Source organism: Anser cygnoides, chromosome 26 (genome assembly GCF_040182565.1).
Source record: "Anser cygnoides isolate HZ-2024a breed goose chromosome 26, Taihu_goose_T2T_genome, whole genome shotgun sequence".
Classification (NCBI taxonomy): Eukaryota; Metazoa; Chordata; class Aves; order Anseriformes; family Anatidae; genus Anser; species Anser cygnoides.
In genome coordinates this window covers 4,579,098-4,594,175 of record NC_089898.1, presented here as the reverse complement: position 1 = coordinate 4,594,175, position 15,078 = coordinate 4,579,098, and the positions used below count along the sequence as shown (strand labels likewise).

Here is a 15,078-nt window from a genome sequence, read left to right as displayed (position 1 = left end):
GAGCACCCAGCCACATTCAGATCCCCCGGCCTGAAGCTGCTGCTTCTGAGGCCTCCAGGCTCTGATGCTCGGGGGCCTTCGGGAACGGGCACACCGCTCACCCGCTGCCTTCCAACTACAGATCTCTGCTGCTGCTCCTCCCAGGAGCCTGGCCTCCACCCTGAGAGGGGAGGCAGCGATGGGAGCCCGGGGGGGTCGACCCCCTGCTGAAGTTATCACCAAAGAGAAGGGGAAAGATGGGGGAGCAGCAGGGGAAGGGGCATCCAGGCAAACGAACATCAGCCGGGCTTCTTCGCCTGGCTTTGCTCTGCGTGCAGATCCACCAGATCCCCACCAAACCCACCCGGTCTGTGCCAAATCACATCGAGGGAGCTGGGTCGGCACCATTTACCTTCTTCCCTTCCGTGTCCCCGCAGTAAAACTGCTCCGCTTTAGTCTTGCCTTGAACAACGGGGTCGGCTGCCTCCAAGTGAGAGGGGTTTGCCACCAGGGAAAGGGTGATGTTCCTGTCGGTGACGCGGTTGATCCTCCGGTGGTACATCCCCAGGTGGTATTTCACATCACCGGAGCCCTGGGGGAGGGAGAGGAGAGTCACTGCCATGCAACGGGGGCTGCTTGTGGATGGGGCAGGGTGGCATGGCCCTGGAGACTGCAGAAAGAGGGCTCCTTGCTGCCAGAAACCAGATCTGCTGCCAGAAACCACGTCTGCTGCCCGGCCTGGAGCTGGCCTGGCACCCGGCACGGCAGCAGCCTGCTGTAGGCACCGAGATACAAGCAAACATCAGGCGGGCATCGAGCCCGGTTTTGGGCAGTCCCCAGGGGCCAGGGAAGAAGCAAGCGAGGTGGGTTTGGGCAAGGCACCGGGCAAGAGCGCTGGGGCGAGCGGCTGCCGCTTGCTTCCTCTCCAAGAGGAGCTCCTGAGGCACGCGGGGCACCCTGGAAGCCCACCTGAGGGGCAGGGCAGGACGAAGCTTTCCAAACGCCAAACCATCCCGGCTGAATGTGCCGGCAGCTTTGGGGCATAGGTGCAACACAGTGACAGCACCATGGAGGGAGCCTCAGGGCCTCTGGAGAGGCCGCGGGTCCCGCACGGGTCCCAGGGGGCTGCGGCACGGCCCCGAGCCGACTCCTGCCTCCTGCCCCGCCGGTGCAGCCCCCTGCAGCCGGGCCAGTCGGGGTGACCGCAGCAGCCGGGGCAGGCACACCGTGCTGCTGCTGCTCGCCCTCCTTGCACCTTCTCATTTACCCAAAGCTGTTTTACACCCAGCAGAGGCTGTTACCAGCCCGGCCTCCACTAGAGATGGAGCAGACTCTGCCGCGGAGGCCGGGACAGGCACCGACGGTCACGCACCGAGGGTTCGGTCGCAGGGGCGTGCGGTGCCCTGGGGCACGCTGGAGAAATCTCTGCACCACGGAGCGAGCTGCCAGCTGCGTGTGATCCAGCTCGCTCGTGCTGCGCTGCCACGGCCTCCAGGGGCTGAACGGGGACAGACTACAAATTGCTACGGAAACGGCGCAGAGGAGGAGACTCACCTCGTCAGCAGCCTCCAGCTTGGAGTCGAACTGACAGAAGATCTGCTCCAGCTCCTTCCTGATCACATTGGCGAGAACATTCAGGCGCCCTCTGCGAAAGCAACGCCGCCGTCAGCAACCAGCAGACAGCCGAGGAGCACGGCGCGAGCACAGCCCGGTACTGTCCCCGTCACTCCGAGCTGCTCGGGATGGCTGCAGGGGGCAGCCAGGGGACGGGGTTCTGCATTTTCACACCCCCTGCATCCTGAGAGCTGTCCCAGAACAGCGAGGCCGAATCCTGCTCTTGGATTCAAACTCTGCTCACGTTGAGCCCCTTCTGCCAAAGCCCCGGAGCAGCCACGGCGGGTTCTGCAGCGCTGCTCCCAGCCTCTGCAGAGCAGCACCTGGGACAGCCCCACGCCTTGTGCTGAGTGCATTTCTTACGGTTTAAGGCAAGTTCTCTGCTGCTCGAGGCACTGCGCCTCTCACCACTCTCCAGAAGAATTAAAAATAAGCTGAAGCCAGTGACACTGGGATCAGTGGAGAGCTGATGAAGCCTGAGCCCTTGAGCCAAGCAGTCAGCTGATGGCTCAGCCCAGAACCAGCCTGATTCTGCAGCACTGAACCCCGGGAGCATCCCCGTCCCCATCCCCATCCCCATCCCCGTCCCCATCCCCATCCCCATCCCCATCCCCGTCCCCGTCCCCGTCCCCGTCCCCGTCCCCGTCCCCAAAGCACCGCGGCGCACAGGGACAGGTTACCTGTGGGGCATCCCCATGATAACATAATCCACTCCCTTCTCACTCGACTTATCGATAATGGTCTTTAAGGCTGGGATCAGCACTTCACAGCCCTCCAGACCAAAACGCTTCTCCGAGGACCATTTCCGATGGAGGAACTCCTCAAACCTGGAAGGCAAGGTGAGAGAGCGATCACTCCCAGGCCTCCCACCGACGGCAGGACCGGAGAGGAGACAGGGACCTTACGGGAGCCGCAGCACGAGGTGATGCTCCGGCAGGCACCACGCAGCAGCCCGACAGCCCCCCGCTCACCCCAGGTCCCCCCCGCAGAGCTCCCCCACCCCACACGAACACCGACTCAGCGCTGCGCTTAAGCCCGCTGCACGGCATCTTATTTTTGGACCTCTTCTGCCAGCATCATCCGTGCTTTCGGGCTCCGTGCCAGCAGCACCTGGGCGAGCCCTGCCAGCCCAGCCCGCCTGCGGCACCCCGCTGATCGTCTTTGCTAACCCGGCCCGGCGGGACCGCGACAAATGACGTCAAGGGGAGGTGACTCAGGCGGTGGCCGCCAGGCTACGGCAGCTGCCCGGCGGCTGGGAGCAAACAACCCCCCTGACAACCCCCGTGCAGCCGGGGAACAAAGGGGAAGGTGCCGACCCTGCCCAGGGAGGCTGCAGCCGGCGCGGCGCGGCTCGGCGTGCTCCCGGAGGGCAGCCAGGAGGCACGGCTCGCCTGCAGCGTGCCTCGGCGGGCGGCCAGGCGTCCTTGCCACGAGTGCTGCCCGTGAAACCAGGCAGGCTGACGAGGAATCCAGGAATCCGGGCCCCCTCGAGCCGGGAGGCGCGGGGTAGGGGTGTCACAGCGCGAGGCGCAGTACCTGGTGGAGCGGACCAGCCTGGCCAGCAGCGTGCGCTTCTCCTCGTTGGTGAACTGCATGATCCCCGGGGTCTCGAACTTCTGCCGAATCCACTGGCACTGCTCCAGGTCGTTGATGAACATGAACTCCACGCCGATGTGCTGGCAGTACGCCATCTGCCCCGCGAGGAGAGGAAGGCCACTGAAACGCCCGCAGGGGCTCCGACACGTCCTCACCCCCCTCCAAGTCAGCACGTGCGGGATCTTATCGACCCGCGCAGCTCGGCGCTCCGGCATCCCCCCCCTCCAGCCTCTCAGCAAGACAAAGAGCCGCCCTGCACCACCAGCGCTGCCCAAAGCAGGCAGCAGGGACCAGACCCAGCACCTGCAGCCTGGGGCTGCCGTCCCCATCCTCACTGGTTCTGCCGCGGGATGCGGCGTGGAACATCCTCACGAGGGGGGCAGTGGGTGCTTCTGTACAAATCCGACCCGTTAGCTCCCCCCAGGGACCCAGCCCCGGACCCTGGGGTCCTTCTCTGCCTGTCTGTGAGAGTCTGGGGACTCCCCTGGGGAAGGGCGGGCTGACAGGTTAGGGAGAGCACCTCACCCAGGGACTCGGAGCCTTTTCAGACCCCACTCTTTACGGCAGGGCGAGAATCTGAAAAAAAAACTCCCAGAATTAAGGAGCCCGCTCTCCTTGCAGCTTATCTAAGATGTTTACACAGCTCTGCTTCTCCAAGGTCAACCTGTCTCGGCAGAGACTGCAGCCTGACCGGGAGCCATCCGCACTCGGACTAGGCAGAGCACATCACAACGCCTGGCGGAGGAACGGTGCCCGCTGCCGGAGCTGCAGGCTGCAGCCCCACGTCACAGCTCCCCAAAGGGCAGCGGGGCTGTGGCTGGAGCCCCCAGCACCGTCTGCTGCGTTACGCTGGAGCAGCAGAAAACAAATCCAGCTGCACCAGATGGGCTTCAAAGTGCAGGCAGCATTAAGCTGTCTGGGGCTCGCTCAGCCTGCGGCAGCCCAAGCGCGCTGCCCCAGTGCAGGATGAAGCCGGAGGCGACCACAGCCGGCCGGGCTACCGCGGGGCTGCTGCTACGAGCGGGGCGAGCACTGAGCCCAGCCTGAAAAGCTCGAAACGTGTCTGTTCAAACAGGCGGCCAGGAGAGGAGCCGGACTGCAGAGCCCGCAGACGGGGATGCTGCAGCAGCGCTCGAGGCGGTACCAGGGGAATAGCACTGGCACGCGCAGCCACAGGCAGGATGCGGACGGCTGGGAGGGCTCCGCACCTCCTCTGCAGAGCGGCGCGCTACGTGCTAACCAGGAACAGCGGCGGGAGGAGGCACAGGAGCCTCTCCCCGGGGTGAGACTTTCAAAAAATGACTTTCGGAAAGCCATCGCTGTGCCGAGCCCGACGCGGGCCGCCAACGGGTCCTGCCCTGCTCCTTACCTCCAGGCGGCGGATGATTTCCCGGAGCGGAAGAGCCGACTCGTTTCCTCCGATGAAAGTGGTTGTGGGCAAGTGGAAGACCTTGTCGAGGTCAGATTCATCCAGCCCGTAAAAGCCTGCAGGATTTTCATGGGTGGGACAAGCGAAAGCAAGAGAGAGAAGGAAAGGAGGGGGACGGGGGGGGCGTTGGACACAGCCACACGGCAACCAGGTGTGTTTGGGAGAGGTGGGGAGGGGACAAAAAGCAGCACAAAACCAAAAATAAGCATGAAGGAGGTTTATATGGATAAAAACCAAGCAGTAATTAAACAAAAGACATTGAGCACAAGGTTATTACGGAAGGTAATGCAGGGAACAAAACACAAAGCAATATATGTGCATGTAAATTGGTAATTAAAATCCAGGGTCAGAATCAGGAAGTTTGTAGCCCCAAGAACGCAAAATACACCATGAATTTTAAAGAGAGCAGAGAGAAAAGAAACAGGGGGAGTGACAGGAGTCATCGAGCAAAAACGGGGATTTCACCAGACGTTCAGAATTAAAAATGTCAAAGCAGAGAACGGAACGGTTAGAAGAGACGGACCCAAACGAGGAGAGAAAGAGGAGGAAGAGAAGCAAGAGAGAGAAAACGGCGTCAGCGCGAGGGCTCTGCGACGGACTCTCCTGAATAGCTCACCCGGGAGCGGTGCCGGCCGGCACGGCGGGCGCTGCTCGCTTCAATTTGGGGTGGCCGGGGCGGGCCGAGCCGGCACGGCCGGGCGGGTGCCGCAGCCTCGCGGGGACGCGGAGCGCGGGCTGAGCGCCGCTCGCCTCCGGCACCAACGTGGCCGCGGGGCGGTTTCGGCGCCACCACAGCCCGTCTCCTTCGTGGTGCCGGCACCCGAGCGGAGGCTCGCCCAGCTCCCGCTGCTCTCTTTTAGGGGAACTGCTCTGCTCTCTGAACCTTCTCCTTTTCCAGGCCAGTCCTTGGCTCCAGGAGCAGCCCGTGGCTGCTGCATCCGCCGCGGCCTCCCCAGCGCCATCCACGCGGGGCGGGCCGGTCGCGTGCTGCTGTGAAAGCGGCCCCTGGCCAGGCAGCCTGGCTTTGGGAGCAGCAGCTGAGTGATGGCATTTTCTATAAAACCCAATTACACGTGCCAGCACGCTCGCTACGCGCCTGCTTACAGCACACTGGTGACTGGCAGGGCGCTGGGCTGCTCCTGGAGAGGAGGAGGAACAGGGCACAGAGCGGGTCAGGACCTCAACGCCAGATTTTGAAGCTGAAGATAAAGCCCTGCGTGCTGCTGCTACAGCACCAGGGCACTCCGGGCCCTGCAGCGGCACTCACGAGCCCTCGGACATGCCTCTGCGCCTGCTGAAGCTCATGTTTGTCTTTGGGGAAACTGAGGCACGGGGAGGAGGCCGACTGGTCCTTCTGAACGGGTGCAGCAAGGCAGAAGCAGGGCGGTCTCGCTGCTGGGAGCCCTGTGGGGATGCCACGTGCTGCGGGAGCAGCGTCACAGCCCTGCAGAGCTCACCCTTCTTGGGCTTTACCTCAAGGAGCCCGTCCCTTGCTCTTTCTCAGGACCGGCTCAACCTGGCGCTCGCTTTGGACCGCGCTGAGCAATCCAAAGGCGACGTCTGGGCACAGCGGCTGTCGCAGCACGCAGCCCAGGACGCCACAAGGCTGCAGGTGTTTGACTGCAGAGGCAGCGCCCAGCAGCCGCAGACCAGGCCGTACAAGTGGTCCCAGGGGTTTTGCCTCTGCTTCTGCTTTGCTGCAGCCCTCCAGCTCCCCCGCAGGGCTGGGACGCGTCGGCCGGGAGCAGCGACGCCGTCGGGCAGGGGGAAGGCGAGGGACGAGCTGCCAAATTTTCACCGGGCCAAAAGAGGGCACAGTCCGTGCTCGTTCAGGAGGGGATCGAAAGCCTCGTGGCTGCACCTTGTGGAGACGACCAAATAAACACGAGGCTCGGTTTTAGTACCCCAAAATGGAATAAATAACCTTTTGAGGCAGAAGAGGGGTTTGCACACACCTCTTCCCACTGCTGTGCGCAGGTGACACACACAGCACGTGGGTATCACAGGGCATAAAGGCAGCTTGGATTTGTGCTAGGCTTGAACCCATCAGGGAGATTGAGGCCTCGTAAAATTAATGATGACAATAAAACATGTACTCTAGCAAGCTAGGCATGCAAACACAGAGTATGGAAAAGGGCAGCGAGGCTCTAGCTTGGGCATTCCTACAGGGTGAAGCATCACTACGCAAGCACCCAGCTCGAGACTTTTAGCCAGACAAATCAAAAATGAACGGGTTACAAAAGTCAGGACTGGTGCGACACGGGAGGGGACCGCGTTACCGGCTTTACTGCTCCATGCCCAGAATAACCTATTCAAAGAGAGTCCTGCACTCCCGAGGGTTAAAGGCTCATTATTTGCATACCTCCTACTGTTAACACTCTCAGCCGCTCCTTGAACACTGCGAGGTCTGGGGTGGGCGGGGGGGGTGCAGCAGGGAGAAGATAGAGAGACGCAGTCAAAGTTAGTAAAAAAACTGGAACCGTGAAAACTAGTCATGGAGAGCACAAGTCAAAAATACAGTATTCAAACACAGTCAAAACCACCAGGGGCAGAAGGGTTGGGAGGGAGGATGACTACACACTACATGGCAGAGAAATCCCGCTGGAAAGTCTTCAGAGAGCTGCTTGCAGGAGGCAAGAGCACGGGGGGGAACGAGGGGCACCAGACACTGGGTAGCAGTTGAGCTGCATGGTTTGAGATCTCCTCTTACGCACACCTCACTCGGGGCAGCGAAACCTAAGACGGTGGCACAGCGCCGCAGGAAGGCGCCTTCCCAGCGCGCTGCGTTACGGGCGCGTTACCACGGCTAGCGGGGAGGTCCGGCAGAGATTGGGGTGCTGGGAGCCTCCCCGTCTAAGGGCAGGGAGCAGCCTCCCGCTGGGGGCTGCTCCCCGATGGTTTCGCTCCGCTCGTCTCTACCGGGAGCTTCTCAAGGTCACTGCCACGAGAACAGCAGCCGTGCTCTGCTCCGGGAGCACACGGGCATCTCCGCTCCCGGTGCACGTGCACCATGCGGGATGTGGGAGCTCCCCCAGGGCCTCTCCCCTGCGCTGTAGGAGCGAGTGGGGCCGTTAATAGGGACGACAAACGGTGCAGCAAGCAGGCAGAAGGCTGACGGTGCTCAAGCAGGCTGCGAGCATGCTCAGCACGGGGACGCGGCACCCGGTGCGGACAGCACCGGGGCTCTGCTCCCCGGCTGCGTTAGGCGGCCGAGTGCCTCAATCTCACCCGGGGCTGCAAGAAAGGCTTTGGGAATGCTTCCCCTTTGGTCAGCGGGGAAGGGAGTTACATGGACGGGAGGCGTTCCTTTCTGAGTCTCAAGGTGGGGTACGGAGAGGCACTGCTGTGCCTGCTCCCGAGGGCTGGGCAGGGAGCGCCCCGCGGGTCGGGGTGGGACACGGGGCTGCTCGTGGGTCTGTGCAAAGGGACCTCCTGCGGGACGCAGGGGGGAAGCAGGGCTTGGAGGGGTTTGCTCCCAGCCCAGCTCCCTGCAGGGGCTCTTCCCAAGCTGGGGGACGAGCTCCGTGCCAGAGGAGCCCCTGCACCACGGCGGACCCCGAGGAGGAACCTGCCCTCACTCTGCCTCCTGTCCCGGCCAAACACACGGAGCAGCTCCGTGGGCAGCAGAGGATTTGGGGGCACGGCTGAACCAACCCTAACGCTCCCTGCACGGAGAGGCAGGCAGACACTCAGACACACACCGCCTTTCACACACAACTGGATTTTAGTGTGCTAAGGTATTCCCTGGGACGGGTCGTCTCGAGTTCCTGCAGTAATCCCGTCGGTTCTGTCCTACACCACTTACCATGCCGGATCAGCTGCGGTAGAAGACCAAGATGAGATATTTAAAAAAACAAAATAAAACATAAGAAAGGGAAGAGGAATTTGGCACTCCAGCCCTACCACTCCGTTAATCCCGGGTGCCTGGCTGCAGGAGCGCCAGCTTCACCGCGTGCCCTCGGGCAGGCTTTCTCACCCTGGCATTTTCTCCAAAGGTCACACTGCTTAATCCAAAGAGAGCTTCCAAAACAGACAAAAGCAAGTTGCTAAACAAAAGGCAATTGAGAAGAAAGATCAATTTCAGAGATTAGCCATGCAACTCCTTTGATTTACAGCGCTGCCCGGCCACAGTTTAAGCTGTTAGCAGCACAGCTCCCACCACAAAAGCTGACCTTTAAGGATTTCTCTGCACAGAAATAGGAAACGAGATTGTTTCGAGGGCAAGTTTAAAAAACGTTCCTGTTATTAGCTGCTCTGTAAATTAACTGCAGCCCAAGTGTTAGGAAATACTCTTTCAAAGCAAAAAGCCAGCGGGATTTGCTTAGAAATTGGCTTTCTCTGCAAACAAGCAGGCTATGCCAGACCCCGGGCACCATCCAGAAAATCTCTACTTGTCCTCCTGACTGCTGAAAGCCTGCGAGGGCCAGGCTGTGGCAGCAGGGAGACACCGTCCCCACCCTGCCACACATCCCTGCACCTCCTGCTCGCTGCCTGGCGGGGCTGATGCCACCCCAGGGTGCTGCGGGCCCTCTACAACCCGCGGGCTCCAGAGAGCCCCTGCTGGAAGCTCAGCTCCAGCCAGCAAAAAACCTCCTCCAGCCAGCTGCTTCGTGCCCCTTCAAAGCGGTTTTTGGGCTGCGAGTGGAAAACGCCACCCAGGGGCAGTGTTGTAGGGATCCCCAACGCTGCAGCCCAGGGATCCCCAACGAGGCAGCCCAGGGATCCCCAACGCTGCAGCCCAGGGATCCCCAACGTGGCAGCCCAGGGATCCCCAATGCTGCAGCCCAGGGATCCCAAACACACACTGCACACCGGTTTGCTGGTTGCAGACCTGCCCACCAGCTTCGCCTTTGGAAGAGGGGCTTTGCACCACGGCTCTGCGGGAGGCTGAGAGCCGGCACGGCTGGCGAGAGCCTGCGGGTCACCGCAGCACCGCGGTCGGTGCCCACCTCCTGCCCCCGGAGGGCCGATGGCAGGGGGCTGCCGCCTGCTCAGGGGATACACTTTGAGGACGGCACAGCTCCGAGCTGCTCCCACACGGGAAAAGAGCAGCGCTCGGCCGCCGGGGCGCTCGGCGGCGCAGGAGGCTGTTGCCAATTAAGGGAAAAGTCCCATGTCGAGCCCCGTGGAATTTGCTGCTGGGCTGGGCTTGGCCACGCTTCGCCAGGCGGCGTTCGTGCAGCTCTCCCTCCCGGCCCCTCTCCCTCCCGGCCCCCTGGTCCCCGTGTCCCCAGGGGACAGCCCCTGCCTGCCCCAGCTCCGCACCAGCGCCCGCTCCCTCTGCTGCGCTCAGCATCGCCTGCAAGCTATGTTTGCCGGTTTTCTTCCGAGATCAGTCAGTGAGGTTTTCCTCGGCACTACTGCTACCAGCAGAAGGCCTACTCAGTACTAAATAATCGTTACACGAAGACAAAAAGCCTCCTCTGGTTACACACAGCCACCTGAACCCGGGCTCCTGCTGGCTGCGGGGATCCAGCCCCAGCGTGAACCAGCAGCTGGAACCAGTGGCACGGCTTGCTCCCTGGACTCATTATTTCCTATGAATCTGCGCGTTCCTGGCAATTAAATCAACACCAGGGACTGCAGCGACAGATCTTAGAAAGAAAGGCACGAAGAAATTAAAATTAACGCCTGGCTTAGACGCAGAGATCTCGGGCTGAGATTCTCTCCTGGCTAATGCCTCCGGAGCAGCGATGCCGAACACTCCCGGGGGGGCATGCCGCAGGGCTCATGGCCGCGCACCCCGGGGGAGTGGGAAAAATGAGATTGGTATCACCTCACCCAGGTTTTGTCACCGCTGTGGTGCTGCTGCTAGCATAGGGAGGGCTGCAGGGCAGGAGCAGCCCCGGCTGGATCAGGCCTGACGGCCGTGCTCAGCCTCTCCCGTCAGAGCCTGGACCCACCAAGGGGATCTGAGCCACAGCGGGCAGGAGCTGAGCCCGAGCTCCTGCTGAGGGGGGGAAAGGAAGCAGGCAGAGCTCGCCTGACAGCGGGCAGAGCTCGCCTGAAAGCACAAAGGCGTTCGGCATCACTCGGCAGGTGTGACACTCGGTGACAAAAGCTACAGCCCGGAGACAAAACGGATCCGTGCAGACGCCTGCGGGCGTGCGCGCCTCCGCGGCAGGACTTGGGGAAAAGCCTCGGGCTGGTCTCACCTTCCTCTGAGTTTCTGCTTTGGACGGACAGCCAGAGGGCCTGCTCATCTAAAAGCCTGCCTTGCGGTGCTGCTGCTGCTGCTGGCAGACACGGGGATTTGTTCCTCCTCCTGCAGCCGGGCTCGCAGCCCTCATCCCCCCACCTCTCCCCATCACAGCCCCCACCACGGCTCCTGCCCGAGCCACCGGCTCCTGGGGCTCAGCCCCGCTTTGGCAGCAGGTCAGACCTCGGGGCGAAGCAGTTTCCCCTTATCCCACCGGCTGGGACAACAAAATCCTAACCCTTCTCTACCACTCCCAGCTACTAGGAAGAAAATTAACTCTATCCCAGCTGAAACCAGGACAAGCACACAATCCCAAAAGAAATTCAGCACACTTCTGACCGGGCCACAAGTGACAACCACACGTGCCCGGCCTCTGCTACAGCAGCTCCTGGAACCAAAACGCGGCTCGGCTGGGTCACCGGGCCGTGGCAGCACGCTCCTGCACCCCAGCAGGACAAAAGTTGGTTTGGGGGAAGGTTCCTCCTGCCCCAGCCACCCCAGCCGGGTGCCAGGAGCTCTGGACAAGTGACCGCGGCCATCCCACGCGCCGCGTGTTCCCATCGGCTGCTGCGTTGTGCGGGTTAGTGACCGACATCGCGGCTCTACGCTAAGTTAGAAGCATGCCTCTAGGAGTGCTCGCAGCACCGGGGTACAACCCCTGGAAAGCACCAGCGAGGTGAGAGAGCTCAGCTGCCGCCACCCTGCTCCAGCCGGAAGAACGGCGGCGTGCTGCGGAGATCACGACTGAAGCACGCTCAGAGGGCTGAGGTTAAGCGCTTTCAGGTTAGGGTCCACGTCCTCGGCACCACACGCACACTCCCACGCAGCACACATGCGTCTTTCACTCAAGGCACCGGAATTTCCACCCCCTACTTGTGCGGGAACGCGTCCCAAAGCTTCCTTGTCATGATCACCGGCAGGTTCTCATAGCTCAGTCTTGGGAAAAAGGGGCAACGCACCGATTTAAAGGTGCTGCAGCGAGCTGGGAGCAGGGGAAGGCAGGGCATCACGGCAGGGGCACGCCGGGACGCTTCTCTTGGCAGCGTCAGCCCGCTGTGGATGAGGCCAGCCCGTGCTCCCCAGCGCCCAGCGCCTGCTGGCGGGGCCCTACGAGAGCAGCAAGAGGCGCCGAGGTGCCAGAGCTCGCGCTCTCCCCGACACAAAACCTCTTGGCTGCTTGATGTTTCCAGAAGATGTGACGGCTTCCCCCACGGGATGAGTTAATCCCGTTGCAAGGCGAGTTGACTCGCTGTGCTGGGAGGAGAAACGGGACCCGAGCTGCAGGGCTCGGCTCGGCACACGCTGGCTGGGACAGCCAGAGGGGGGCAGAGCTGCTCCGCCGCTGCACGCTCCAGGAGTAAATTTAGAGTGATCATCACGAAGGAAACCTAAGAGCTTCCCTCCGCACGGGTGAAGCGCTCTACCTACGAAGCCGTGAAAGAGAGAGGAGCTCAAGCGATGCAGCACTGACTGCTCTCGAAGCCCTCACCCAGTTTGTCTGTGGATGAGATAATATCGGCCGGAACGGACGAGTCCAGGTCCGCATCCAAGATGCCCAGTGGGTCGAGTTGTGCTACATGATGCCCTCGAATCTATGAAATGGGCCAGGAATGGAAAGGAGAACAGATACCAAGAGGGACAGGAGAAAGGGAGAAAAACAAAAGAGGGGAGGGGTAAAAAAGTTAAATTACATTAGAATTAATTTGCAGAGCAATTCTCACCGACGTTTGGAGAAACAGTTACTGGCGCATCATCAAAATTTACACAACTAATGCCGAGAGGATCAAGCTTTGCAATGTGATGGCCCCTGACCTGGAAGCAACAACACAGATTAGTCATTAAAACAAGTTAGTTGAAGAGCCATTCCTTAAAAGAGAAAATTCAAGAAAGTTCATGCAGTTTCCCCCTTTACATTTTCTGCAGAGCTGCCGGACAGGAGGGACCCGGCTGCTCTCACGGCACACCTGCCACAGCTCTGCAAGCCTTGCCACGGCACGGCTAACAGCCCAGTTTGTGGCTCCAAACGAAGCCTGGAGAAGCTGCTCGGCGTAGCTCTGCGCGTGGGGAAGAACCCCGCAGCACTCCGCACCAGGTACGGGTGCCTCCCACCTAACCCCTCTCCCATTTCTGGGGTGCAGGGGGTCCCCTCCGGAGCAGAGACCTTCCCGAGCGCGAGCCCCGGGGCTGCCTGACTTCCCAGAGCTCGTCTGACTTCCACCCCGAGCACCTCCCGGTGACAACTCTACGCTGCTCCTTTCCTTTTAAGCCTCAGAGCAAATTAAGAGCCACTTTTCCTGATTCTGACTGATCTATGCCCAACTGGCTCTCACGCCAGCGTGGCACGGAGGAGACCAGCCTCGCCACCACCAGCGGTAACTCCAGCGAGGCAGAGGAACATTATTTAGGAACATCTGCCCGCACTGTTAGGGGACTGCATCTCACAGCATTGTTTTTGGGCGAGAAGTCTGCAGTAAGGCCGAGGCGCAGGCCATGGAGCACAGACTGCTGCTGTAGGAAGAGCAGGGGCAGCAATACTGAAGGGCTCTGGCACTACGGGAGCATCAGCGGCTCCACGAGGCGTCTCGCTGGGTTTGCGCCTGCATCAGGAGCCACAGAAAGCAACGAGAGGCAATTAGTTCTTAACTCAGAGTTCCTTCAGGGCAGGACAGTCAGTCCGTGCACATCGCCATCACGGAGGGGGCTGCAGTGGGTCCGGGGCACAACGCTGAGGACGGGGCTTCGGGCGCGGGAGAGCTGTGGCCGGGAAGGTGCTGCTGGAGACTTCAGCCGGGTGCTGACCACAGACGGGCTCCACCGTTTGCTTTCCCTCCAGTGAGATGCACAGGGCCCAGCATTTGTCCCACGCCGGTGCTCAGCAGCCGTGGCTGTGCTCTTCCAACCCCAAGTCCCATCCTCATCGGCCTCCTCGGCGCTCCCAGTGCTGCCCAGTCGGGGTTTTCAATCCTTACTGCCTTTATTTGCAATACTTACTGCTGCCCTCCCAGCAGGGCACTACCTCCTACACGGCAGATGCCTGAAGCTGCAGATATTGCTTTTTATTCCGACTCAGACCTAACCTCTTTTGCCACAGTCTGAGGAAACTTTTCCCTTAGCTGCTCACGACAGCAGACAGCTCCCCGTGCAAGCTCAGCTCACCCCGACGGGCAGAGCTCTCAACCTCAAGCCACAGCCCTGCTTCTTGACAGCTCCGGGTCTCGAAGCATCCAGGCTCAGCTCCGCTTCTGGCGTGGGCTCCCCAAAAGCTGCGCGACGCTCCTCGCCATCAGGACAGTTTCCAGCTACAGGAATCACTCGTGCGCAAAGCTGTTAGGATTAGCTTGTACAAAACAGCCATACTGCTCTGATGCTATTTACCAGTCACTCATATCTAACTGTCCCAACAGGCTTTTTGGGAAGGCTTTTTGTAGTTTTACCAGCCAGGAAGCCTGAAACGAGCCACTAACTGTAAGCTGTCCCCACTTACACTAACTGTAAGGGTCCCCACAGGCTCTCTGCGCCCCCAGGCCCCTGCCACATGCGAAGCTTGCTCGGGGCCCGCTTTGTCCAGGACGCATTTATTTGCTCATCTGACTTGCAGCAGAGCACGAGGACTATCCCGAAGCTTAAGGGCAGGACACGAGCTCACTACGCTGCTCCCACGTCCATGGGGCGGCCGTCTGGGGCCGGGTGCCCTGGCTGGGAGCAGGGCTGGTGAGCAGGGGCGAGGCGAGGCGCATTCGGTGACCTGTGCGGAGATCAGCTCAGCAGCACGCAGCGAACCCCCAAATTCGTGTGGGAACGAGGAGGAGGTCTTTTCCCAGCAGGAGCCACGCTTCTTTTCATTCCCCGCATGCCAGGTCACCAGGCTGCGGGGCGCTGCCACGTGGAGCTTCGTCGGCAGCCGTGGGAGCAGCCAGCGGCGGAGGTCCCGCCGGGTGGGTGGCACGGCCGCCTTCGTTACAGGGACACAAAGGCAGATTGTTTTCCCCAGCTCGGAACAAGACCACACCGGTTATTTCAAAGGGAATGATGAATTGGACACGCAAGCACTGCTGCAATTAAGGAACAAGCCAGCGCTGGTGCTACCACGAACCACGGCAGAGCAGAGGCACGGCTCACCTCTAACTGCAGAGACACTCCAGCTCGATCCAGTTTCAGAAATTAACTGCCTGGTGCTTTAGGAGGTTACACAGCACCGGCAGGGCCTCCTGCTCTCACCTACCTCCACACACCACGCTGAACTTCCCCTCCAGACGCCCCA

The 15,078-nt window shown here is 60.9% G+C and overlaps 1 protein-coding gene across 4 annotated transcripts in view; it reads right to left on the bottom strand.

Moving 5' to 3' along the window:
- Positions 1-15,078, bottom strand: part of OGDH (oxoglutarate dehydrogenase) — a 37,945-nt gene that overhangs the window by 7,918 nt on the left and 14,949 nt on the right. The window contains exons 4-10 of one of the 4 annotated variants that reach the window (XM_066983350.1): positions 12,539-12,629; positions 6,981-7,025; positions 4,559-4,674; positions 3,130-3,284; positions 2,274-2,420; positions 1,534-1,624; positions 392-571 (exon numbers count right to left, since the gene is read on the bottom strand). In XM_066983350.1, coding sequence (XP_066839451.1) covers positions 392-571; positions 1,534-1,624; positions 2,274-2,420; positions 3,130-3,284; positions 4,559-4,674; positions 6,981-7,025; positions 12,539-12,629 — 825 coding nt within the window. Of the gene's footprint in view, positions 1-391; positions 572-1,533; positions 1,625-2,273; positions 2,421-3,129; positions 3,285-4,558; positions 4,675-6,980; positions 7,026-12,306; positions 12,410-12,538; positions 12,630-15,078 lie in introns of all 4 variants that reach the window. The other 3 variants (XM_066983349.1, XM_066983352.1, XM_066983351.1) reach the window with 3 other exon arrangements.